The 27,591-nt window shown below is 43.3% G+C and overlaps 1 protein-coding gene across 2 annotated transcripts in view; it reads left to right on the top strand.

Moving 5' to 3' along the window:
• The window catches only part of LOC134345127 (neprilysin-like), a 310,672-nt gene that overhangs the window by 9,428 nt on the left and 273,653 nt on the right, over positions 1-27,591 (top strand). For both annotated transcript variants that reach the window (XM_063045312.1, XM_063045311.1), the window contains exons 3-4: positions 2,152-2,187; positions 10,107-10,268. In XM_063045312.1, the coding sequence (XP_062901382.1) occupies positions 2,152-2,187; positions 10,107-10,268 (198 nt within the window). The remainder of the gene's footprint in view (positions 1-2,151; positions 2,188-10,106; positions 10,269-27,591) is intronic.

Raw genomic sequence — 27,591 nt, 5'->3', positions numbered from 1 at the left:
TACACAGCAATTTTTATGTAAATCTCCAGAAAGCCACAATACTAAACACCTCTTGAATAGTCTGAAAGTTCCTAGCAATTAAGAAATGAGTGTGCTTGGCTATGCCCATACCTCCAGTTTTACCAGCTTGAGCTCGGAAAAAAAAATAACAATAATAATAATAAATAAGCAATAAATATTGAGAATACGAGTCGTAAAAGTCCTTAAAAATGTGTCCATAGGTTCTGGAATTATTTTAGTGTTGATCTGAGTGAAGTTATCCATGCTGGTTTAGGAGGCTGATGGTTGAAGGGCAATAATTGTTCCTCAACCTGATGGTGTGGGACCTGAGGCTCCTGTATCTCCTTCCTGGTGGCAGCAGTGAGAAGACAGCATGGTCTGGATGATGGGGGTCCATAACGACGGACACTGCTTTCCCACAATAACACTCCTTATTACTTCTGTGGTCCCAGCTTCTTCCAACACAGAACTTTAAAGAGTTTAAACTGTTTATTAAATCCAGTAAGATTTCTGCATGTGTCATGCACTCAAGTCAGGCACAGGTAGAGTTGCAGGTTCTGGCCCTTCAGCCCATCATATCTGTGCCAACCATCACATAACTGACTATCCTAATCCCAAATACCAGCACTTGGTCAGTTGCCTGGTAACCGGGGTGGCATGGTAGCATAGCAGCAAGAGTGGTAACATTGATTGGGGTTTAATTTCTGCCACTGTTGTAAGGAGTTTGTGAGCATCAGGACAGGTACTTGAATGAGCAGGGCGGTAATGGATAGAGAATTAATGCGGGCATTGGTAGGTGTAGATAGTGACGATGGTCGGAATAAACATAGAGGGCAGAATGGCCTATTTCAATGCTATACCACTCAATGCATCTATTAGCATCATTAGTAACTTTAGAATCCCATTTATTATCTTAATAATGCAGTGCCAGCGACTGGAGTTCAATTCCCACCACTCTCTGCAGGGAGTATATACGTTCTTCCAATCGGTTTCTTCTGGGTGCTTCAGTTATTTCCCACATTCCAAAGTCATACGTGTTAGGGTTAGGAAGTTGTGGGCGTGCTATGTTTGCCCCGTACGTGTAGTGCATTTGTGGCCTGCCTCCAGCACGTCCTTGGATTGTGCTGGTCGTTGGCACAAGCGACTCATTTCACTTTAAGTTTCAATGCACACGTGACAAATACAGCTAATCTCAAAATCAAAATGTATTCACATTCCATTTAGAATAATGTAAGTGATAGACTTTGAAATAGTTGTGCTATCACTCAAGTGGAGTATGATGGTCTGCTAAGGGGCTGTCTGTTAGTGGGTCCTCATGTGTCTGTAGAGGCCGATCTGGGATCTACATACTCTGGTGCAGTGAGGGCGAGAGTAAGTGGTGGCTCTGGTTCCTGGTTGGTTCCTTTGGCTGTTCAGAATCTCTTTCACTGCTGCCGCTTGTTCTCTGTGGCACAGCAGTGGCCACTCTCGTGTAGAACAGCTCCCGCTTGAGTAGATTTCCTCCACGTGTATCTATTGAGTGCAGATTTTAATTTGTTGAATTTCTTCAGGCTGATTTGGATGTTATCTTTGAACAGTTTCCTTTGCCCACCAGGAGCTCTCTTGACCTTCCTTCAAATCGATCTGTTTGAGGAGTTGTGAGTTAGACATCTGGATGAAATGACCTATCCGTTGGAACTGGTGTTGCTTTATAATGGTGGAGGTGCCTCGTCCAGTATGCTGGTCTTACTGTGTCTTTCCTTCTAGCTGATCCTCAAAATCTTTTGTAAGGCTGTATGGTGGTTTGGTTCCAGGGCTTTCTGGAGACTATTTTAGGGGTCCCATGATTTAGACTAAGAGAGGAAACATCTGTGCAAGTGATCATGCTTCTTCCACCAGGCCATCATGCTGACACAATTATATTTCTATCTTATATTGATTATCCTGTTGTACATATTATCTATTATAAATTACTATAAATTGCACATTGCACATTTAGATGGAGAAGTAACGTAAAGATTTTTACTCATGTATATGAAGGATGTAAGTAATAAAGTCAATTCAGTTCATGCTTCATGGCAGTGTAGATGCCAGCGATTGTGCTGTCTGGCTAATATTAGTGGCACTAGATTACTGGCTGTTTCTAACGTTGATTTTTCTATTTCCTTACAGATGAAACATGCACCACACCAGACTGTGTAAAATCAGGTAAGCTGAAAGGATGAACCATTTCAGAAATGTAGTGGTTAGTGCAATGCTATTACAGCTTGGAATGTTCCAGAGCCTGGAGTTCAATTCTGACACTAGACGTTACAGTCCAAAGAGGTACTGGTTAACAAGTTAAGTTGTCTGTGATTAGGCTACGGTTAAATAGGTGGGTTGCTGGGAGGAGCAGCTCATTAGTCTGGAAGGATCTGTTCCATGCTGTATCTCTAAAAATAATAACCCAACACCATCAGCCTTCCAGGAGAAGCAGCTCCTCACGTTCCAACTGAGAGCACCCTTTGGTGCCTCTGGATCAGGGGTTCCCCGACCTGGGGCCCACGGAACCCTTGGTTAATGGCAGGGGGTTCGTGGCATGAAAAGGTTGGGAACCCTTGTTCTGGAATGAATAAGTAATTCCATGTTTCCACATTTCTCATTTCCAGTATTCACAAATCTGTAAGACAGAGGAGCAGAACTAGATCACTTGTCATGAATTCACAATCACCTAAGTTGATTTACAACTAACATATCATTTTCAAAATTAAATGAAATTTATACAATTAATTGTGATATTAACTAGACTACCAATAGAGTATTTAAAGAATTCACTGGCAGCAGCTTCTTTCTTAGTTATGGGGCCCCAAAACTGCTCACAATACGCTAAATATGGTCAGATCAATGCCTTATAAAGTCTTAGCATTACATCCTTGCTTTTATATTCTAGTTAACTTGAAATGAATGCTAACATTGCATTTGTCTTCCTCATTACTGATTCAACCTGCCAGTTAACCTTTAGGGCAGGAGTTTCCAACCTGGGGTCCACAGACTCCTCTGTTAATGGGAGGAGTCCGTGGCCTAACTCGGTTAGGAACCTCTGCTTTAGGGAATCCTGTTAAGTCCCTTTTTCACCTCCAATTTCTGAATTTGCTCGCTGCTTAGATATAGTCTCTACCATTATACCTTTGGTGTCTCCATTTAAATGAATGGTACTTTGATAAGTGTGTCAAGTCAAGTTGTTAATTAATTATTTACTGAGGTACAGCATAGAATATGTCCTTCTGGCCCCTCGAGTCATGCCACACCCCCAGCAATCCCCCGATTAGCCCTAACTTAATCACAGGACAATTTTACAATTAACCTCCCAACCAGCATACATCATTGCACTGTGGGAGGAAACCAGAGTACCCAGAGGAAATCCAGGTAATCACGGGGAGAACATAGAAATTCCTGAACGGCAGCGGCAGGAATTGAACCTGGGTCACTGGTATGTAAACGTTGTGCTAACCACTCCAGGACTGTGCCGCGTCAGATTTATTGTCACGGGCACAAGTGGGGCACAGGTAGAATATAATTCACTCTTGTAGCAGTATCCCAGGCACATAGGTTCAGACAGCGCGCAAGAACATAAATTACGTGTATGTTTTCTGAGACAGTGAAGGGCAAATAGACAGGGCAAAACAAAGCCATCCAGTGACAGGTCCTTGTTAGTGCAAAAGGCCTTGAATGGAAAGTAGTGGATACAACCCAGTTTATCACAGGCAAAGCCCTCCGAACCATTGAGCACAACTATAATGAGCGATATCACAGGAAAGCAGCATCCATCACCAGACGCAGACAAGAAAAAAATCAGCAGATGCTGGAAATCCAACCAACACACACAAAATGCTGGAGCAGCTCATCAGGCCAGGCAGCATCCGTGGAACAGGGTACAGTCGATGTTTCGGGCCGAATCCCTTCATCAGGACAGCAGGTCCTGCTGAAAGGTCTTGGCATGAACCGTCGACTGTACACTTTCCCATAGATGCTGCCTGGCCTGCTGAGTTCCTCCAGCATTTTGTGTCCATCACCAGACCATGCTGTCTGCTCACGACTGCCATTGAGAAGGAGGTAAAGAGCCTCAGGACTCAGACCACTAAGTTCAGGAACAGTTATTGCCACTCAATCGTCAGGCTCCTGAACCAGAGTAACTTCACTTACCTCAATACTGAACCGATTCCACAACCTATGGACTTACACTCAGGAACTCTACAACTTATGTTCTCAGTATTATTTATTATTATTATGTTGTTACTTTTTCTATTTGTACAGCTTGTCTTCTTTTGCACATTGGCTGTTTGTCCACATTTGTTGTGTGCCGATTTTGCCATTGATTCTAATGTGTTTCTTTGTACCTACTGTGAATGCCCACAAGAAAGTGAATCTCAGGGTAGTGTATGGTGACATAAATGTACCTTGATAATAAGCTTACTTTGAAGAGGTGGTCCACAACGTTCCCTTGCTGTGGCGGGCTGGTTCAAGAAGCTCATGGCTGTAGGCTGTGCCCACTCTGGTTGGCTCAGGGACTGACTACAATGAATAAACAGCCCTTCGTCTCCGGAACTAGGTATCACTGTGGACTCAGTGGTGAGTCCAGGAGTGGACTGTGAGATCCAGCCTCCAGTATTTCTGACCTCTATAGCATACAGCTGCAGAAAAGGCAGGGAGTGAGAATTGAGATAGACGATTGTCCAATGTTATATTCAATGACAGAGTGGCCAGGAGGTACACACAGTGAACTCTTTATTATGTGCCTCCTCTTCCTAATAAAGTTGATACTGAGTGAATATTTGTGATTTTCTGCTACTGTAGCCCATCAAGGTTTGACATGTGTGTTCAGAGATTCTCTTTTGCCCACCACTGCAGAGAGATGTGCTTATTTAAGTTACTGTTGCCTTCCTGTTAGCATGAACCTGTCTGGCTATTTTCCACTCACCTCTTTCATTAACAAGACATCTTCACCCACAGAAATGCCGCTGACTATTTTTGTTCCTCTCACCATTCTCTGTAAATTTTGGAGACTGTCATATCTCTTCCTCATTCTGATGTTTGGTCTGAACAACAACTGAATGTCACCATGTCTGCATGCTTTCATGCACTGACTTGCTTTTATGCAATGATTGGCTAATTAGATATTGCATTAACGAGCAGGTTGGTGTACCTAATAAGTTGGCCACTGAGTGTATGTGCCTTCTGCCTGCTTCTATTTCTCTCTTTGCTGCCTGCGCTACTGGACCCAGCCATTAAGCAATCCACCCATTAACATTGGTTGTCCCCAGTGGCTTATTTTAGTCTTCCAGCACCTGTCATCCTTTGCTACTGTGTCGCAAATAAACTCTGATGACGTATATCTGAAGGGGTTGTGCAATAACTTGTCAAAAATACATTCAGACTGCCCAGAGGTTTAGAGTGACTAAGGAGTAATCTGTATTGAGCTTTGCCTGCCAGTTAAATTACAGGTGAGGAAAAGTCCCTCCACATTGTCTCCTTTACGTTGCTGACACCCAATGAAATTGTCTTTCACTAGAACGTCGAGAATACTGTCTTTTTACTCAGATCCTATATAATGTAATGTTTTGGTGAACAATAAAACTGCCTTCAAACTACTACTATACCAGGTCTGGCGTTTACCAATCCTATTAGCTTGAGAAATGGTGGAAAGCTTCAAGTGAGTGCAGGATGCCTTCCCTTTTGCCATGATAAGGCCACTCTCAGGGTGGAGGAGCAACACTTCATAGTCCGTCTAGGTGGCCTCCAACCTAGTGGCATGTACATCAATTTGTTCTTCCGGTAAAAAAATTCACTCCACCTTCCCTCTTCTTCAATTCCTCACTCCGGACTCTTATCTCTTTCCCTGAGCTGTCTATCACTTGCCCCTTTTATTTCCCTTTCTCCAGTGGGCCACTCCCCTCTTCTAGCAGATTCCTTCATCTCCAGCTCTTTACCTTTCCCACCCACCCAACCTCACCTATTACTTTCTAGCTAGTCCTCCTTTCACTACTCCCCACCTTTTTTATTCTGGTGTCTTCCCCTTTCCTTTTCAGTCCTGATGAAGGGTCTCGGCCCGAAACGTCAACTGTTTATTCATTTTCATAGATGCTTCCTGACCCGCTGAGTTCCTCCAATATCTTGTGTGGGTTGTTCTGGATTTGCGGCATCCACAGAATCTCTTGTGATTAAAAAGCTAGTCATTTTCATAAGTGGTAATCATTTAAAAAAAAAACAGCATGTGCTGAAAATGTGAAATATAAACAGAAAATGCCGGAAGCATTGAGCAGATCAGGAAGCATCTGCAGAGAGGGGAACAGAGTTAACATTTAAGAGCCAATGAAATGTGAGCCAATAGGATTCAAAGGTCAACTGAAGGGATAACCAATCAGGAGCAGGGCAAGTGAACAGGGAGCTATATAAATGTGAGCACTGCCAGAGAGAAACACCAACCACCATGCACTGACGATGTCACCTTGACATGATAGAATGCAAGCTCATTGTCAAGCTCAGCGAAGATGGCAATGTCAAGCGTTAATGTTTCCTATCAGAGGTTCTTCATCTTTCAGTCTGAAACACGTCCGCTTTTCTTTTGACAGATGCCACCTGACCTGTTCAGTATCAAAATCAAGTTTATTATCACTGACTTATGTTGTGAATTTTGTTTAGTTTTGCAGCACGAGTACAGTGAAATAAATAAAATGTACTATAACTGACAAAAAGAGTTATACGAAATGATCTTATCAAAATAAATAGTGCAAAGGGAGCAAATTAGCGTTGGTGGGTTCGAGGAACATTCAGAAGTCTGAGGTGGAGGGGAAGAATCTGTTCCTAAAATGTTGATTGCCTGGCTTCAGGTTTCAGTCCCTCCTCGCTGATGGTGGTATTGAGAAGAGGTTCCTTCTTCCTCGATGCCACTTCCTTGAAGGATCCCTTTTAGAAGCTGTCCTTTGTAATGGGCAAGACTGTGCCTGTAATGGAGTAGACAGTCTAAAGTACAAAGTACAAAGTAAATTTATTATCAAAGTCTGTATATGTCACCATCTACTACCTTGAGATTCATTTCCTTGCAGGCATTCACAGTAGGACAAAGGAATACAATAGAATCAATGAAAAACTACACACAAGGACTGACAATCAATGTGCAAAAGAGGACAAACTGTGCAAACAGAAACAAACAAACAACCAATAAATAGATAATAAGACCAGAAGATATAGGAGCAGGAGCAGGCCATTCAGCCCATCAAGTTTGCTTCACCATTCCATCATGCTGATTTATTATCCCTCTCAACCCTGTTCTTCTACCTTCTCTCCATAACCTTTGGCACCCTGACAAATTAAGAACCTATCAAACCCCTCTTTAAATATACTCAATCACTTGGCATTCAAGCCATCTGTTAGAGTGAATTCCACAGATTCAGCACCCTCTGGCCACGGAAATTTCACCTCATTTCTGATCTAAAGGGTTGTTTTTGTTTTCTGAGTGTGTACGCTCTGGTCCTAGACTCCCCAGCTGGAGGAAATATCCTTTCCACATCCACTTTGTCGAGGATTTTTAATATCCGTCAGCTTTCATGAGATCCCTCATTAGTCTTCAAAACCCCAGCAAGAACAAGCCCGGAACCATCAAATTCCTGTCATATGTTAAACCTTTTCAGGATCATTCTCATGAATGTCCTCTAGGACCTCTCCAGTGCCAGCACATCTGTTCTTAGATAAGACCATAAGATATAGTAGTAGAATTAGGTCATTTGGCCCATCGTGTTTGCTCTGCTATTTCATCATGGCTCTTCCAATATTCCTTTCAGCCCCAATCTCCTGACTTCTCCCCGTATCCCTTAATCTTTTGACCAATCAAGGATCTATCAAACTCTGCTTAAATATACATTAAAATAGTCATACATGGCTGCCTGTGGCAAAGAATTCCACAAATTCACCACTCTCTGGCTAAAGAAATTCCTCTATTCCAAAAGGATGCCCCTCTATTCTAAGGCTGTGTCCTCTGGTCTTAGACGAGAGAGAGGGAGAGAGAGACAGAGAGAAAGAGAGATATCTGACTACAGAGGCCTGCGACAGCTGATCCGCTGTTCACGATATTCCTGTTTCTCCCCTAGTGCTTTGGCCGGCGACACCGGCATGGAAACAGCTCATCCTCAGGGACTCAGAGCCTCAAGAACCCCTAGGGCATCTTCTCAGCCATGTCCTCACAATACCAAAAAACGGCCAGTCAGTGAGCCCCAGAAGAGGGAACCATCACTGTAAAGAATTGAAGTTTGAGTGTAGCTCTAGGTCAGGGACTTCGATGGAACCCCATCCACCTTCAAAAAGAGAAAAGAATCCATGAATATTATAAATTAAGCTGTTTCTGCAGATGAGCTCTAAGAAGTCACTCTCTAGCACCATTGTAGCTTTTAAATCAGCGGTCCCCAACCACCGGGCCGCAAAGCATGTGCTACCCGGCCGCGAGGAAACAATATGAGTCAGCTGCGCCTTTCCTCATTCCCTGTCACGCACTGTTGAACTTGAATAGGGTTGCCAACTGTCCCGTATTTGCTGGGACATCCCATATATTGGGCTAAATTGGTTTGTCCCGTATTTCCCCCGCTAAGGTAGAGCGTTCCTATGAAACCTTTCATGCCGAAATGGCGTGAAGCAAAGAAGCAATTACCATTAATTTATATGGGAAAAATTTTTGAGCGTTCCCAGACCCAAAAAAAACCTAACAAATCATACCAAATAACATATAAGACCGAAAATAAATAACACTAACATATAATAAGAGCAGGAATGATATGATAAATACACAGCCTATATAAAGTAGAAATAATGTATGTACAGTATACTCGGGAAGATGAAGGCAAAACCGATTTGTGGGGGAGAAGCACAGGTGCCTGCGCAAGGCTTCATGGTCATGGTAGTCTTTCCTGGGGTAAAGTGTCCCGGGATTTGACTGCTACTTTTGTCCCTTATTTGGGAGTGAGAAAATTGGCAACCTTAACTGTAAAAGGCATGTTGAGGTGAGTTTAACCATACTTGAACAACGCCCCCCCCCACCCCGGTCGGCCGGTCCGCCAGAATATTGTCAATATTAAACCGGTCCGCGGTGCAAAAAATGTTGGGGACCCCTGCTTTAAAGGGTGGAGTGACATTTACAATTTTTGAATTCTCGGAACTATTTCAGAAACCGGTGAATCTTGAAAAATCATTACTCATGCCTCCACAATTTCTTCAGTCACCTCTTTTAGAACCCTGGGGTCCATCCATCTGGTCCAGGTGACTTATCTACCTTCAGACCTTTCAGCTTCCCGAGCACCTTCTCCATTGTAGTAGCAACTGCCCTCACTTCTACTCCTCTGACACTGAGAATACTGAGAACATGAGTTGTAGAGTCCTTGAAAGTGAGGACATAGTTTGTGAAATCAGTTCAGAGTTGAGGTTACTCACACTGGTTCGGTTATCTGATGGTTAAAGGATAATAGCTGTTTCTAAACCTGTTGGCGTGGGACCCAAGGCCACTGTGCCTCTTTCCCAATGGAAGGGAGCAAGGCCGGGATGGTGGAGGTCCATGATGGTGAACACTGCTGAGTTGCAGCAGCACTCCTTGTTGATGTGCTGAGTGATAGGGAAAGTGATTTCTGAGACGGGCTGAGCTGCATCGATCACTTTTTATAGGCTTTTCCATTCTTGGGCATTGGTGTCTCCATGCACGGCCTTTAAGCAACTTGACAGAACAGTCTCCTCTGTACCTCTACAGAAACGTGTCAAAGTTTTAGATGACATACTGAATCTATTCAAACTTTTAAGAAAGTAGAGGTGCCATTGTGTCTTTTTGTAACGGCACTTAGGTGCTGGTCCCAGGACAGATCTTCTGATACCAAGGAATTTAAAGTTATTAACCCTCAGTAAACTCTGGAAACCTCTGCAGATTCTTTCAGTCTTGTGAGTTGGGGCCTCCATACCAGACGGTGTGCAACCTGTCAGAATGGCCTCCAAAGCACTTCTGTAGAACTATGCTAGAGTCTTTAGTGACATACCAAAATCTCTTTCAGACTTGTGTCCTTCAAAACCAGTGGAAAACTCGGCTTTGCCTTTAACATTTCTTATCTATCTCTCTTTAGCGGGCCGGCTTATTGAGAACATGGACCCAACAGCGGACCCTTGTGAAAACTTTTACCAGTATGCCTGTGGCGGATGGCTGAAGAAGCAAGTTATCCCTGAGAGGAGCTCTCAACACAGTACCTTTGACATACTGAGGGACGAACTGGTCGTTGTTATGAAAGGTCAGTGAGCTAATAATTAGTGTAGAGGTTTTAAGCTGGCAAAAAACATCTTTTCAACTCATTTTGTGAAGAGTGCTTCTATCGTCTTGATTGTTATTGTTCCATTGAAGGCTTTGAACTTGACTTTATTTATACAGGAATGAAGGGTCTTTTCTGTTTCAACTAAATCTATCATTCTGAAAAATATTTCCCTTGATTAAAGACCATAAAATCGTAACAAATAGGAGTAGAATTAGGCCATTTGTCCCATCATGTCTGCTCTGTCATTCTATCATGTCTGCTTTATTATCCCCCTCAATCCCATTTTCCTGCCTTCTCTCTGTAAGTGCCCTTACTAATAAAGACCCTATCAACCTCCGCTTTAAATATATGCAAGTACTTGGTCTCCACAGCTGTCTGTGACAATAAATTCCACAGATTCACCACTCTTTGGCTAAAGAAATTCCTCTTCATCTCTGGTCTAAAGAGACGCCCTTCTAATCTGAGGCTGTGCTCTCTGCTCTGAGAATCTCCCACTGGAGGAACCACCCTCTTGATGTCCACTCTGTTTAGGCCTTTCAATATTGGATAGGTTTCAATGAGATATCTCTTCATTTTTGATACTCCAGTGAGCACAGGCCCTGAGCTGTCAAACTCTCTTTGTATTTTAACGCTCTCATTTCCGGGTTCCTCCCATGAACCTCCTCCGGACGATTTTGCAATTCTTGGCTCGTTCCTGTAATGAGGTTACATTAGCACCCACAGTATGTCCTCTGTCCAATGTAAATTATGTTTTGTTAGACACTATCCACTATCCATGTACATTGGATTCCATTGTGATCTCATCTATACAATGTGAAATAAACTTTGTTAGATGGAATGCATTCTCTATGATGAACTTTGAACCGGTTGTGAGTTGCCCCTAACTTTATAATTTTATCTTTGGAAAGCATGTGGTGTTAGTCTGTACTGGAGTTTCCTGAGGCTAGTTTTGAAGCATGCTGTCGTAGAGATGTTGGAGTTCCTTTGTTTATTAAATTTAATTTTTCATATTTTTATTTCGAGGTACAGCACTGTAATATGCCCTTCCATCCCAAAGAGCCCGCACCACCCAACTACACTCATGTGACAAATTAACCTACTAACCCCCACGTCTTTGGAATGTGGGAGGAAACCAGAGCACCTAGAGGAAATTCATGCAGTCATGCGAACAAAGTACAGACAGCAACAGGAATTGAACCCAGGTCACCAGTACCGTAATAGCGTTCTACTAACTGCTATGCTATGGTACAACCCATTTTAACTGTGAGTCCCCTAACGCTCCCTGTCAGAGGAGATGAGACTTGTCACGGGCAGTGATGCCATGCAAGAAATAACAACCCAATAACCGATGACCTTTCACCCCACAGGACATGTATAGCTAGAGTACCTAAGCCGTTTGCGCAGTTTTGTAATAATTTTAGGTAGGTTTTGCACTGTATGGCTGCCGCAAAAAAAATCATGACATATGTGAGTGATGATAAACCTGATTCTGATATGGGTCTCCCATAGTCATAGTCATAGTCATTCTTTATTGATCCTGGGGCTGCACCATAAATAATAAATAGTAATAAAACCATAAATAGTTAAATAGTAATATGTAAATTATGCCAGGAAATAAGTCCAGGACCAGCCTATTGGCTCAGGGTGTCTGACCCTCCAAGGGAGGAGTTGTAAAGTTTGATGGCCACAGGCAGGAATGACTTCCTTTGATGCTCTGTGTTGCATCTCGGTGGAATGAGACTCTGGCTGAATGTACTCCTGTGCCCAACCAGTACATTTTGTAGTGGATGGGAGACATTGTCCAAGATGTCATGCAACTTAGACAGTATCGTCTTTTCAGACACCACCGTCAGAGAGTCCAGTTCCATCCCCACAACATCACTGGCCTTACGAATGAGTTTGTTGATTCTGTTGGTGTCTGCTACCCTCAGCCTGCTGCCTCAGCACACAACAGCAAACATGATAGCACTGGCCACCACAGACTCGTAGAACATCCTCAGCATCGTCCGGCAGATGTTAAAGGACCTCGGTCTCCTCAGGAAATAGAGACGGCTCTGACCCTTCTTATAGACAGCCTCAGTGTTCTTTGACCAGTCCAGTTTATTGTCAGTTCGTATCCCCAGGTATTTGTAATCCTCCACCATGTCCACACTGACCCCCTGAATGGAAATAAGGGTCACCGGTACCTTAGCTCTCCTCAGGTCTACCACCAGCTCCTCAGTCTTTTTCAAATTAAGCTGCAGATAATTCTGCTCACACCATGTGAGAAAGTTTCCTACCGTAGCCCTGGACTGTTGTGGACGGAGAGTGAGAAGGGGGCAGTGAGAAGGGAATCATGGTGGGAAAATGAGAAGAGAGGGATGAGGGAGAGGGAAGCACTAGAGAGACATTCTGTAATGATCAATAAATCAATTGTTTGGAATCAAGTGACCTTGCCTGGCGTCTCAGGTCTGGGTGCAACTATACCTGTACCACCCCCACCCAGCCACTGACACTCCTTCTCTGCTAACTGTTCCACATACCCCCCTCGCCATTTTCAATATCCTTTGCACCCGTCAGATTTACAAACTCGATCTCCACTCCATGTCACTCCACGTTGACAAATACAGTACTGTGCAAAAGTCTTAGGCACTACATATATATATATGAGTTAAGTGTCTTTTTTCAGCTTCTAACATTCCCATCCTGAATCCACTCACAAGGAAACAAAGCATCTGGTCACATCACAGTGGTACAGTGATAGTGCCAGGGGACCACCACTCCAAAGACCCGAGTTAAGTTCCAACCTGTGGTGCTCTTAGTGTGGAGTCTGCTCATTTTCCCCAATAATCACATCAAATTCCTCCAGGTGTGCAAATTTTCTCCAACATCCCAAGGGCACGCAGGTTGGTGGATTAACTGGTTGCTGGAAATTGTTCCTAATTGTGTAACTGAGTCGTTGAGTCGTTGAGTCTTGGCGGTGCTGATGGAATTGATGGAAATGTGGAGAGAATAATTCAGTTGCTCTCTACCGGCATAGTGCTGGGGCATCAGCATCCAGAGTTCAATCCTGACACTGTCTATAAGGAAATCCTTCCCATGACCAATTAAGCAATTAACTGTTACATTTTTTGGAATGTGGGAGGAAAGCAGAGCTAAAGTTTCCTCTGTCTGCTCTGGTTTCCTCCCACATTCCAAAAAATGTACAGTTCGTTGGTTAATTGGTCATTGTAAATCATCCTGTGGTTAGGCTAGGGCTAAATAAGTCGATTGCTGGGCGATGTGGCTCGTCGGGCTGGAAGGATTTGTTTCACACTGTTTCTATAAATAAATGTATAAATGAATTAAATAATCCTGTCAGTATCATGCTAAACCTCTTCTACACCCACTCCAAAGCCTCCACAAACTTCCTCCATCAGGGCGATCAATTGCATTCATTTCTGGTTACCCCATTACATGAAAAATGAGGCTTTGGAGAGGGTGCAGAAGAGAATCGCCAGAATACTGCCTGGATTAGAGGACATGGGTTGTTTTCTTGGAGCATCGGAGCCTGAGAGGAGACCTGGCAGCTCTTTATTAGATTTTGAGGGGCATGGACAGAGTAGACAGCCAGTATCTTTTTCCCCGGGGTTGAAACGTCTAATATTTGAGGGCCTGTGTTTACGTTGAGAGGGGGTAAGTTCAAAGGCTATGTTACTGTGCAAGTTGATGCTTGGAATGCGTTGCCAGGCATGGTGAGGGCAAATGTGAGAGAGGTGCTTGAGGTTCTTATGCATGAACGTGTAGGGAATGGAGGAGTATGGACATTGTGCAGGCAAAAGGGATTAGTTTCGTTAGGCATTTAATTACCAGGTTAATTAGTTTGGAACAAATTCATGGGCTGTAGGGCCTGTTTCTGTACTGTGTTGTTCTACACTTAGTGGCCACTTTATTAGGTATACCTGTAGATCTGCTCGTTAAAGCAAATATCTAATCAGCCAATCATGTGGCAGCAACTCGATTGCATAAAAGCATGCAGACATGGTCAAGAGGTTCAGCTGTTGTTCCGACCAAACGGCAGAACGGAGACGAAATGTGATCTAAGTGACTTTGACTGTGGATTGCTTGTTGCTGCCAGATGCGATGGCTGGAGCACCTCAGAAACCATTGATACCCTGGGATATTCACACTCAACCGTCTCAAGAGTTTACAGAGAAGGGTGAAAAAAAAAACAAATCCAGTGAGCAGCAGTTCTGTGGACAAAAACGGCTTATTAATGAGAGAGTTTAGAGGAGAATGGCGGACTGGCTTGAGCTGACATTACAATAATGGTGTGCAGAAGAGCATCTCTGAATGCACAATATGTCAAACCATGAAGTGGAAGAGCTACAGCAATAGAACACCACAAACAAATACTCAGTGGCCACTCTCCTAGTTACAAGAGGTACATAATAAAGTGGCCTCTGTGTGTATGTTCTCGTATAAAGGGACACGGATAGTATTAATGCATTTGCTGGCGTTTAGAATAGGGAGGGGGGAATCTCCATGAAACACATCGAATATTGAAAGTCTTAGATAGTAGATGAGGAGAAGATGCTTCTTTTAGTTGGGGTGTCTCGGACGAGAGGGCACAGCCACAGAAAGGAATGGTGTCTATGTAGGAGGAATTTCTTTAGCCAGAGTGTGGTGTACCTGTGGAATTCATTGCCACAAACTGTGCTTAATGATCAGTTTCAGGATCTGTTTCCACTTTGTTTGACTGTATATGATCATGTGACCCCAGAGAAAGTTCCCTCTCTTATTGGAGAGCGAGCATTATAAGACTAAAATGGATCACTGACACCAGGGATGAGCCCAGTGTATGTACGTTTACTCTGAGAATGAACGTTTAGAGGACAGAGCAGTGAGGTAATGTTACAGCTCTCAAACCCTGGTTAGACCACGCTATTTGATCATTTCTGGTTGCATCATTATAGGAAGGATCTGTAGGCTCGAGAGAGGGTTCAGAGGAAATTTACCTGGGTGCCGACTAGATTAAACAGCACGTCTTACGAGGATAGGTTTTTGGAGGTAGGGCTTTTCATTTTGGAGAGAAGGAGGATAAGAGTGACTTGATAGAGGCATACAGGACAATATGACGCAGAGATCGAGTCAAGACTTTTTCTTGTGGGGAAATAGCTAATACAAAGGGGCATGTTTTTAAGATGATTGGAGTAAAGTATAGGGGGCTGTCAGAGGTGAGTTCTGTACACAGTGACTAGTGGGTGTGTGGTGCCCAGGTAGGTGGTAGGAGAGGCAGAAGCATTAGGAATATTTAAGAAACTTTTAAGTAAGTACATGGTTGATAGAAAAATGTAGGGCTATGTGGAAGGGAAGGTTAGATTGATCTTAAAGTATGTTAAGAGGTCGGCACAATATTGTGGGCCAAAGGGCCTGTACTGTGTGGTAATGTTCTATGTTCATAATACAGGTCATTCACAAATTATGGCTGGGTTCCACTCCTGTGAATTGTTCCTATCTAGGACAGTTCACAAGTCAGAAGGTCACCCAGGAATAGAGTTCCCTAGCAGAAGATGCCTATGGTCAGCAAATCCACCTGTTGCTCATATAGTCATCCAGTATGTATGAATGGGTGGACTCTCACAGTGAGGTGAAATAGGGTAGGAGGAGACTGGGAAAGACCAGCATCACTGAATATATGGTCTGAAAGGGAGACTTGATTGAGTCAATATGATTGGATGATCTGATATGGTTTGTTTTGTTACCATAGTTTTCCATCTATAGACTGTCCAATCAATAAAACTATTAGATAAGGGAATGAGATTGTAAACATAATGCATGACTGTGCAAGAAAGAAAAAAAAAACAGATAAAATAAATGGGCCTCATAAATACAGGTCATATTCCAATCTGTTGCAAGCTGTTGCTTGTTTCCCGCAAAGAAAAATGCATTTTTTGCCAGATTACTCTGCACACCAGTTAAGGTCAAATTCATGAGCCGATGGGCTTCCCTCAGGTTGAAGGATCTCTCGTTCACAGCTGCTCTCCTGTCCAGTTCTAAGAGGAGAAGGCATGAGAGGTGAAGAGGTCAGGCCACAGGAAGTTGAGGGCTTGGCTCGAGCCAACTGCCTGCGCTGCTTCTGAGTTGAATCGAATTGAATTGACTTTTTTGCTTCATATGCATGAGGAGTAAATAGCTTTATGTTATGTCTCCGGCTAAATGTGCAACGTGCAATTTATAGTAAATTATAATAAATAGTACAACAGAACAGTCAATATAACATAGAAATACAGTTGTGTCAGCATGAATTAATCAGTCTGATGGCCTGGTGGAAGAAGCTGTCCCGGAGCCTGATGGTCCTGACTTTTATGCTGTGGTACCATTTCCCGGACAGTAACAGCTGGAACAGTTTGTGGTTGGGGTGACTTGGGTCCCCAATGATCCTTCGGGCCCTTTTTACACACCTGTCTTTGTAAATATCCTGAATAGTGAGAAGTTCACATCTATGGATGTGCTGGGCTGTCCGCGCCATACTGCGCAGAGACCTGTGATTGAGGGAAGTACAGTTCCCATACCAGGCAGTGATGCAGCTAGTCAGGATGTCTGTGCCCAGAATGTCCTTGGAGAGAGAGTATGTAGTCAGGATGGGCACAGCGGTGGAGTTCCGAGAATGGAACCCCCCGCCCCCCCCCCGGGAACTGAGTGTTTTATAGATGATAGTAATCATATTTTAATTTGAAATTGTAAATAGTCTTGCAAATCCCTGATCATTGTGTGCATTTTGTGAGTGAATAAACTTTTGTAGTTTTGTGAAAAAACAGAGGTCAGAAACGAAATACACCACTTGTCCAGAGTTGCCAGGCAATAGTGGTTTTCCATTGTGTCCGTTCACTCTCCAGACCAGTGGTACGAACAAGCTCACAAACTGGTGTTTTCCTTGTTTGCAATGGATGAGCATGACGTCTTCTGTGCCTTGTCTGCCCTTCACTCTCCAGAGTCATTGCGGAACTGCCTTCCTGACCATTCGATCTCACAGTAGACCTCATCTGCCCAGCGCCCCAGAGCTGACTTCACATACAAAGTCCCAATCTCACCTGGGGTATGAAGCCACTGGATACTCTGTCGTGGCTTCGCCCACCTGTCGAAGCGGTGTACTGGGGTGTGACCACTGTTGCATGCAAACAGCTGCTAAGAGCCACAGGTGGGAGCTGTGTCCACTGGCAACCAAAGTGAGCTGCCCCGGAATGGACACAACAAGCCCTTTCACCAGAGTTACCAGCTCTCTCTGTATACCCCATACACCCCAACAATACTGCATCTGCTTAAGCTCAGGGATGTTTGACACAAGAGGCTTATGATCAACAGAAGTAACCAAGGAAGTCTGAGTGGCCATCTGTCTCCTCCCGCCCCCCCCCCACACATACTGAAGCATTATTTACAGAGCAAATAAGACACTGAAGAGAATCTCCGGAGGGGAAGGCCCCAAATCCTTGGCTTTGCCTATTGCCTGTTGCCGGGGCTGGGGTCAAAGCGCTCGGCAGAGATGGTGCTCGGTGCTCGGCGTCAGAGGGCTGGTCAGAGGCTCGAAGTTTTCGGACGACTCAGAGTCAGACTGTGGTCGGATGCTTCCAGGGTGCTGCATTGGCAAGTTTGCGGCGCTGGAGGTTCATGGCAGGGAGAGTTTTTCTTCCTTCTCCGTCTGCGTGAGATGATGGGAATTTTCGAGAGACTTTGAGACTTTTTTTTTTACCGTGCCCATGGTCTGTTCATTATCAAATTACGGTATTGCTTTGCACTGTTGTAACTATATGTTATAATTATGTGGTTTTTGTCAGTTTTTTTTTAGTCTTGGTTTGTCTTGTGTTTCTGTGATATCATTCTGGAGGAACATTGTATCATTTCTTAATACATGCATTACTAAATGACAATAAATGAGGACTGCGTGTCCTTATAATCTAATAAAAAATCAAATATAGTGTATTGTCACATACAATTAGGTAGAGGTACAATGAAGACCTTGCAGCAGCCTCACAGAAACACAGAAACACAGATGCAGACAACACACAGAGGATAAACTATGTGTGTATATTATATATAAGGCAGTGACATTGAAAGGGGAAGAGAGACAGTGCAAAATAACAAAGTCAGAGACAAGCCTGCAATATTGCAAGAGATGGTCCTTTGCGCACAGCGCAGACATTGTGAGCTGAAGAACCTGTTCCTGGGCTGTACTGTTCTGTGTTCGAATAAAAAAAAGGACAACTGCAGGATTTAATGTGAATGAGTGCTTGTTCAGGAGCCTCAGAATCTGTTTTCATGCTGATTGACTCTATTGATGGTGTGATCCTGGAGAAAGTTCTTCTTGTTATTGGAGAATTAAGCATTGTAGGATTGTTCTACTGTTCTGGACTCAGTGGCAACTTTATTAGTTACACCTGTACACCTGTTCATTAATGAGAAAATCTGATCAGCCAATCGTGTGGCGCAACTCAATGCATGAAAGCATGCAGACATGGTCAAGAAGTTCAGTTGTTGTTCAGACCAAGCATCAGAATGGGGAAAGGAGTGTGATTTGAAGTGACTTTGACTGGAATGATTGTTGGTTTCAGATGGGGGGGGGGGCAGGGTGAGTATCGCAGAAAATGCTGGTCTCCTGAGATCTTCATGCACAATTCCTTCTTGAGAATGGTGCGAGAAACAAAAAGCATCCAGTGTGTGGCAGTTCTGTGGGTGAAACTTCCTTGTTAATGATAGAGGTCAGAGGAGAATGGCCAGACTAGTTCAAGCTGACAGTAACTTAAATAACCACACGTTACAACTGTGATGTGCAGGACAGCATCTCTGAACGCAGAACATGTCGAACATTGAAGTGGATGGGCTACGTCAGCAGACCAGGAACATACACTGAGTGGCCTGTTTATGAGATATAGGAGATACCTAATAAAGTGGCCACTAAGTGTATCTTCTGTTTTATGACCATAAGCTACATCTCATCCATGCCAAGTATGATACATATCTACACTAGTCACATTTGCCTACATCGGGTCTGTATCCCTCCACCCCTTTCATGGATTTTCAGGGTTATGGAGCATAGCAGCTCAAACGTAGGCCCTTTGGCCCACCTGGTATGTATCAGACTGATATTCTGCCTAATCCCATTGACCGTCATCAGGATCATGGCCCTCCATAATCCCCCATCCATGCATCTATCCAAATTTCTCTTAAACTTTGAAATCAACACCATTAACGGATCGTTCCACACTATGAATGAAGAAGTTCCCCCACCCCCCAGGTTCCCCTTAAATGTTTCACCTTTCATCCTTGACTTGTGATGTCTACTTCTAGTCTCACTCAACCTCAGTGCAAAAAGCCTTCTTGCATTGTCCAGGTGTTTTCATAGTACAGTTGACTGAAAGGTCTCATTTGACACAGTAACACTCAATGAATTGAAATTAATTGAGCAGATGCATGTAATAGAATATAAGCAGAGTAGAATAGCAGGCTATTGGTTAGAAATCCAAAGGGCTGAACCACAGTTCTGGGGTTCATGTCCCACTAGAGGTGCGGAGTAATTCAATTTATTAAATGGATATTGAATAGAAAGTTGGCTACAGTAGTGTTGGCCATGAAGCGATTAGATTGTTATACAAACCCTTCCAATTCACTGACACCACCTTTGGCTGATCTAGTCTAGATGTGGCTCTCAACCAACGGCATTATATCTGGTTCTGAAATAACTAAGAAGTTGCTGAATGTCAATCAAGAACAATTAGAGACAAGCAATAAATGCCTTGCTAATGTTACCATGTCCTCTGATTGACCCAATTTTTTTCATGCACAAATTAGTTCTGAGGAGTTTGTTTTTATTTCATGAAAACTTGTGTATGATGGTACGTCGAAACTGATTAAAATAGTTTCATGCCTGAAAATGTGATTACCCCACATAGCTAGTAATAAATGTTTAATAATCACCCCCAAAAATTCCCTAGACAGAAAGGGGTGAAAGTAATCTGTTAATTAGCTCATTTACTGTTAAGAGACTGTTTAGATTGCAAGAAAAGATAGATTAGCTTGACCTGTCACACGTGTATCGAAACATACAGTGAAACGTGTTATTTGTTTTCAATTAAATCAGTGAGGATTGTGCTGGGGCAGCCTGCAAGGTTCCCCAGGCTCCTGGCTCCAGCGTAACATGCCCACAACTCAGTAACCCTAACCCGTACATCTTTGGGATTTGTGGGAGGAAACTGGAGCAGCCGTAGGAAACCCAAACGTTCTTGGGGAGAACGCACAGAGTTCCTGCAGGAATTGAATGTCCATTCTTACAGCTGGCACTGTAAAATGTTGAGCCAAATGCAAAACCACTACATACCTATTAATAAAGAGTTAATACTCACCCAAAAAGATTCTGCAGACATATATTTAACAAAGTAAAAATACTAAGTGCTGGCAGGTGGCATAGTGGCATCAGCGCCGGACTTCAGAGCGAAGGCTCCAGAGTTTGAATCCAGCCAGCTACCTTGCATGCCTTCCATCCGTGCTGGGTTGAGCATCGGCCTCATAAAGATAAAAAAGCCTGCTAAAAATACGCCGTCATGACGGCATCCTGATAACTCCACTTGGAGTTGAGGGCTTTCTTCTTCTTCTTCAAAAATACCAAGTACGAGATGATAATGATTTATAAATTAACTCATTTACTATTGAAGAACAACTTTGCAATGCTCCTTTTAAAAACTTATTTTATTACTTTCATTCTTTGTATGCTTTGTTTTTATTCTGAACATTGGGTGTTAGACGGTAGCTTGTTTTAATGGGTTCTATTGGGTTTCTTTGTTTTGTGGCTGCTGTAAGGAAATGAATCACAAGTTGTATATAGTGTACATACTTCAATAACAAATGTAATTCAAACTTTCACTTTGAACTTTGAGAAGTACTTCATGGCCAAGGAACTATTCTGAAATGAAGCCAGAGTTAGTATAAAGGAATGATTTGAACAACTTTGTCCACAGTTATGGCACGTAAATCTCCTTATGGTTTTGACTCAATTCTTGCCTTCAGAAGCGGGCTCAGCGCTAAGTGCGGGATGAAGAACTGGTGATGCATTAGTGCCTCAGCTTTTAGTAGTGCTGAGAAATTTGTTGCATTCATTGGTATTTGTTGTGAGATATGTTGCTTTTTGGCAGCCTTACGTTGCAATATATAATTTTAAAAAACTATAAATTGTAATAACATCAGGATCAGGTTTATTATCACTAGAATATTTTGTGAAATTTGTTAACTTTGCAGCAGTGGTACAATGCAAAACATAATAAGCAGAACAAAAAAACTGTGAATTATAATAAGTACAAACGGTGCCGATAAAAGAATATTCATCATCCCCTCCCCCCACCCCCCTCCCCCGCGAAGTTTTCATGTTTTTATTGTTTTACAACATTGAATCACAGTGGATTTAATTTGGCTTTTTTTTTGACTCTGGTCAACAGAAAAAAGACTCATGTCAAAGTGAACGCAGATCACTACAAAGCAATCTAAATTAATTACAAATATTCACTCCTTTCATGTCGGCATTTAGTAAATGCATCTTTGGCAGCAATTACAGCCTTGAGTCTGTGTGGATAGGTCTCTATCAGCCTTGCATATCTGGACACTGCAATTTTTCCCCGTTCTTCTTTACAACACTGCTCAAGCTCTGTCAGATTGCATGGGGATTGTGAGTGAACAGCCTTTTTCAAGTCCAGCCACAAATTCATCAATTGGATTGAGGTCTGGACTCTGACTTGGCCACTCTAGGACATTAATTTTGTTGTTTTAAACCAATCCTGTATAGCTTTGGCTTTATACTTGGGGTCATTGGCTTGAAAACAAATCTTCTCCCTAGTCACAGTTCACTTGCAGACTGCATCAGGTTCTCCTCCAGGATTTCTCTGTATTTTGCTGTATTCATTTTACCATCTACCTTCACAAGCCTTCTAGGGCCTGCTGCCGTGAAGAATCCCCACAGCACAATGCAACCACCACCATGCTTCATGGTGGGGATGGTATGTTTTTGATGATGTGCAATGTTTAGTCTGATGGCCAAAGAGCCTAATTTTGGTTTCATCAGACCATAGAACCTTCTTCTAGCCGACTTCAGAGTCTCCCAAATGCCTTATGGCAAACTCTAGCTGAGATTTCACGAGTTTTTTTTCAACAGTGGCTTTCTGTTTGCCACTCTCCCATAAAGCTGCAACTGGTGAAGCACCCGGTCGACAGTTGTAGTATGCACAGTCTCTCCCATCTCAGCCACTGAAGCTTGTAACTCTTCCAGAGCTGTCATACATCTCTTGGTGTCCTCTTTCATTAGTCCCTTTATTGCACAGTTACTCAGCTTTTAAGGCCAGCCTGATCAAGTACAGCTGTGCCATATTCTTTACATTTCTTGATGAATGACCTAACTGTACTTCAAGGTATATCCAGTGACTTGGAAATTTCCTTGTATCCGTCTCCTGAATTATGCTTTTGAATAACCTTTTCACAGAGTTGCTTGAAGTGTCCCTTTGTCTTCATGGTGTAGTTTTTTGCCAGAATATTGACACATCAGCAGTTGGTCCTTCCAGATACAGGTATATTTTCACTACACACGGTGATCTCCATTTCACTAATTATGTGACTTCTAAAACCAATTGGCTGCTCCAGTGATGATTTGGTGTGTCATATTAAAGGGGTTGAATACTTATGCAATCAACTATTTTGTGTTTTATATTGTAATTAATTTAGATCACTTTGTATTAATCAGTTTTCTCTTTGACAAGAAAGAGTCTTTCTATTGATCAGTGTCAAAAAAAGCTGAATTAAATCCATTGTGACTGAATGTTGTAAAACAATAAAACATAAAAACTTCCAAGAGGGTGGGGTTGCTGAATACTTTTTATAGGCACTGTATATACCCATTTGATATAGGAACACATTAGGTGATTTGGCCCATTGAGCCGGATCCACCATTCAAATCATGGCTGATCCCTTTTTCCCCTCCCCAGACCCACCACCCGACCTGCTCCCCGTAACCTTTGATGCCATGGTCAATCAAAAACCTTTCAATGTCTGCCTTAAATACACCCAACAACTTGGCCTCCACAGCTGCCTGTGGTAACAAATTCCACAAATTTGCCATCCTCTGGCTAAAGAAATTTCTCAGCATCTCTGTTTTAAATGGATGCCCCTCCATCCTGAGTCAGTGCCTTCTTGTCCTCGACTCCACCACCATGGGAAACATCTGATCCACATCTACTCTGTGTAGGCCTTTCAACATTCAAAAGGTTTCAGTGGGATCCCCCTCGTCATTCTAAATTCCAGTGAGTACAGTCCCAGAACCATCAAACATACCTCATATGATAATGCTTTCATTCTTGGAATCATCCTTGTGAAACTCCTCTGAACCCTCTCCAGTGCCAGCCCATCTTTTCTTTGATAAGGAGCCCAGAGCCATTCACAATACTCAAGGTGAGGCCTCACCAGTACCTTATAAAGCCTCAGCATCACATCCCTGCTCTAATATTCTGGGCCTCTTGAAATGAATATGAACATTGCACTTGCCTTCCTCACCACTGATTCAACCTGCAAGTTAAACGTTAGGGTGTTCTGCACAAGGACTCCCAAGTCTCTTTGTATCTCAGATTTTTGGATATTCTCCGCATTTAGAAAATAGTCTGCACATTTATTTCTTCTACCTTTTTCCAATATTGTATTTCATTTGCCACTTCCTTATGCATTCTCTTCATCTGTCCAAATCCTTCTGCAGTCTTCCTGTTTCCTCAACACTAGCAGCCCCTCTACCAATCTTTGTATCATTCTCGAACTTGGCAACAAAGCCATCTATTCCATTATCTAAATCATTGATATACAGCATAAAAAGAAGCGGTCACAACACCGACCCCTGTGGAACACCACTTGTCTCTGGCAGCCAACCAGAAAAGGATCCTTTTATTTCTACTCACTGCCACCTACCAACCAGCCAATGCTCTAACCATGCCAGTAAAGTTCCTGTCGCAGCATGGGCTCTTAACTTGGTAAGTGGCGTCATGTGCGGCACCTTATCAAAGGCCTTCTGTAAGTCCAAATGTACAACACACACTGCATCCCCTTTATCTATCCTACTTGAAATCTCCCATTCTGAATTTGTCCAATTTTGTCCTCTGTCACCAAATACTCCATAACTTCATCCTTAACAATTAACTCCAACATCTTCCCAACAACTGAGGTCAGGCTATTGGTTGATAATTTCCTTTCTGCTGCTTCCCTTCTTAAAGTGTCATCTATAATTTTCCGGTGTTCTGGAACCATGCCAGAGTCCAATGATTTTTGAAAGATCTATACTAATGCCTCCACAATCTCTACTGCTCCCCTTTCAGAACCCTAAGGTGCAGTTCATCTGGTCCGGGTGATTTATGCACCTTTAGGTCTTGTAGCTTTTCTCTTCCCTCACACCCTTCAACATCTGGCACACTGCTAGTGTCTTGCACAGTGAAGGCTGATGCAAAATACTCAATTTGTTCATCTGCTGTCTCCTTGTTCCCTGCTATTGTTTCTCTGGCCTCATTTTCTAGTGGCCCTATATCCTGGAAAAATTTTTAAATACTGGAAAAAGCTTTTTCTATCCACCTTGATATTGTTTGCTAGTGTGCTTTCATATTTCATCTTTTCCCTTCTAGTGATTACTTCAGCGGCTTTCGATAAGTTTCTAAAAACTTCCCAATCCTCTGCCTTCCTTCTAATTTTTGCTTTGTTGTATGCCCTCTTTTGCTTTTATATTAGCTTTTACTTCCCTTGTCAGCCATGGTTGTACCATTTTGCCATTTGAGTATTTATGTGTTTATGGACTACATCTATCCTGCACCTTCCCCATTTTCCTAGAAACTCAAGCTATTGCAGCTGTGCTGTCATCCTGCCAGCATCTCCTTCCAACTTACTTTGGCCAGCTCCTCTCTCATACCATTGTAATTTCCCTTATTCCACTGAAATTCCGCTGCATCCGACTTTACTTTCTCCCTATCAAATTTCAAGTTGAACACAATCATATTGTGATCACTGTCTCCTAAGTGGTCCTTTACCTTAAGATCCCTAATTGCCTTCATTTCATTATATGACACCTAGTCCAGTGTAGCTGATCCCATAGTAAGCTCAATGACAAACTGCTCTAAAAAGCCATCTCACAGGCATTCAACAAATTCACACTCATAAGATCTATTATCAACCTGATTTTCCCAATCTACCTGCATGTTAAAATATCCCATGAATATCATAACATTGCCCTTTTGACATACCTTTACAATTTCCCATTGTAATCTGCAGTCCACATCCCAGCTACTGTTTGGAAGCCTGTATATAACTGTCATGAGGATCCTTTATCCTTGCAGTTTCTTAACTCAACCCACAAGGTTTCAACATCTTCTGATCCGATGTCACATCTTTCCAATGATTTGATGCTGTTCTTTACCAGCAGAGCCACATGAGCCCTCCTGCCTATCTTCCTATCCCTCCGATTCAGTGTGTAACCTTGGGCATTCAGCTCCCAACTACAGCCATCCTTCAGCCATGACTCAGTGAAGGTCTCAACATCTGACAATCTGCAAAAGTGCAGCACAATCATCCATCTCATTTCTTATACTCTCTGCATTGAGATATAACATTTTGAGTACTCTATTTGCTGCTCTGTTTTATTCTTCATCCTTAATATAGCCACTGTCTTGCCTTCTTTATAGCTAAATCGACATGTTGGGACCAGGTTAGGTCTTCAGAGATATTAACACTCAGGAACCTGAAATTCCTCACTGTCTCCTCCTCTGATCCCTCCATGAGGATTGGTGTGTGTTCCCTCGTCTTACCCTTACTGAAGTCCACAATCAGCTGTTTGGTCTTACTGATGCTGAATGCGAGGTTCTCGCTGCGGCACCTCTCAACTAGGTGGTATATCTCACTCCTGTATGCACTGTCATCACCATCTGAGATTCTGCCAAAAATGGTGGTATTATCAGCAAATTTATAGATGACATTTGAATTGTGCCTAACCACACAGTCATGGGTGTAGAGAGAGTAGAGTAGTGGGTTAAGTACACTGGTATTGGAACAAGCATATTTTATATATATATATGTGGTGGCATCCGTTAGTCTCGCGAGACCATGGATCTGCACCTGGAAAGTCTTGCTTCAGTCTGTGTTGGTAGAGCAGCATCTGTTGTGGCTGTAGAGTCCCACACGGGAGTGACAGTTGCGGCTGTAGCGACTGCACTTGAAGGCGCTGTCCTCCAGTGTTGTCTTGGTGCTGTTTCTCTGGCGAGTGCGCTTTTCTTCTGCAGCAAGCCGCAATTTCTCTTCTCTTTTTAGACCTCTGCGTAGTTCCAGCCTCCAGTGAGAGCGATCACTTGCAATGTCCTCCCACCTCTTGACATTCATGTTCAGTGACTTAATGTCTCTCTTGCAGACATCTTTGGAACAAAGATGAGGCTGCTATTGTGCTCTTTGTGCCAGTTTCCCGTACAGCAGGTCTTTCGGGAACCTCCCGTCTGACATGCGTTGTACGTGGCCCAGCCAACGGAGATGGCATTTTTGGAGCAGGGTGAAGAGGCTGGGTATCTGGGCGTGGGCCAGACCTTATTTTTGGTGACTTGGTCAATCCACGTGATGTCCAGGATGCGTCTCAGGCTGTGACGGTGGAAGGCGTTGAGACGCCGCTCTTGTCTGTAGTAGAGGCTCCAGGTCTCGCTGCCGTAAAGCAGTGTGCTGAGGACACAGGTGCTGTAGATTGCAACCTTGGTGTGCATCGTCAGCTTTCTGTTCCCCCAGGCTCTCTTCGTCAGCCTGGCGAATGTTGAAGCTGCTCATCTGATTCGTCTGTTGATCTCGGGGTCTAGGGAGAGGCTGTCCGTGATGGTGGAGCCAAGGTATGTAAACTCGTGAACTACCTCCAGCTCGTAGTTGTTGATGGTAATGGCAGGGGAGTGCTCAACGCCTTGACCCAACACATTGGTCTTCTTCAGGCTGATGGTCAAGCTGAAGTCCTGGCAGGCTCTTGAGAAGCTGTCCATGAGGCGTTGCAGTTGCTCTTCAGAGTGTGTTGCCAGTGCCGCATTGTCTGCAAACAACATGTCCCTGATGAGTACTTCACGAACTTTGGTTTTCACCCTCAGCCGGGACAGACAGAACAGCCTCCCGTCCCATCTGGTTTTATGTATATAAATTAATTAGATAAGTAGAGGAGAAAGAGAGCCAAAAGAGTGGCATAGTGTACATGGGTTCAATAGGCGGATGGAAGAAGCTGTTCCTGCAGAACTCTGTACCTCCTCCTTGATGGTAGCAATGAGAAGAAGGC

The sequence above is a fragment of the Mobula hypostoma genome, chromosome 4 (genome assembly GCF_963921235.1).
Source record: "Mobula hypostoma chromosome 4, sMobHyp1.1, whole genome shotgun sequence".
NCBI lineage: Eukaryota > Metazoa > Chordata > Chondrichthyes > Myliobatiformes > Myliobatidae > Mobula > Mobula hypostoma.
This window is presented reverse-complemented; position numbering and strand designations above follow the sequence as displayed.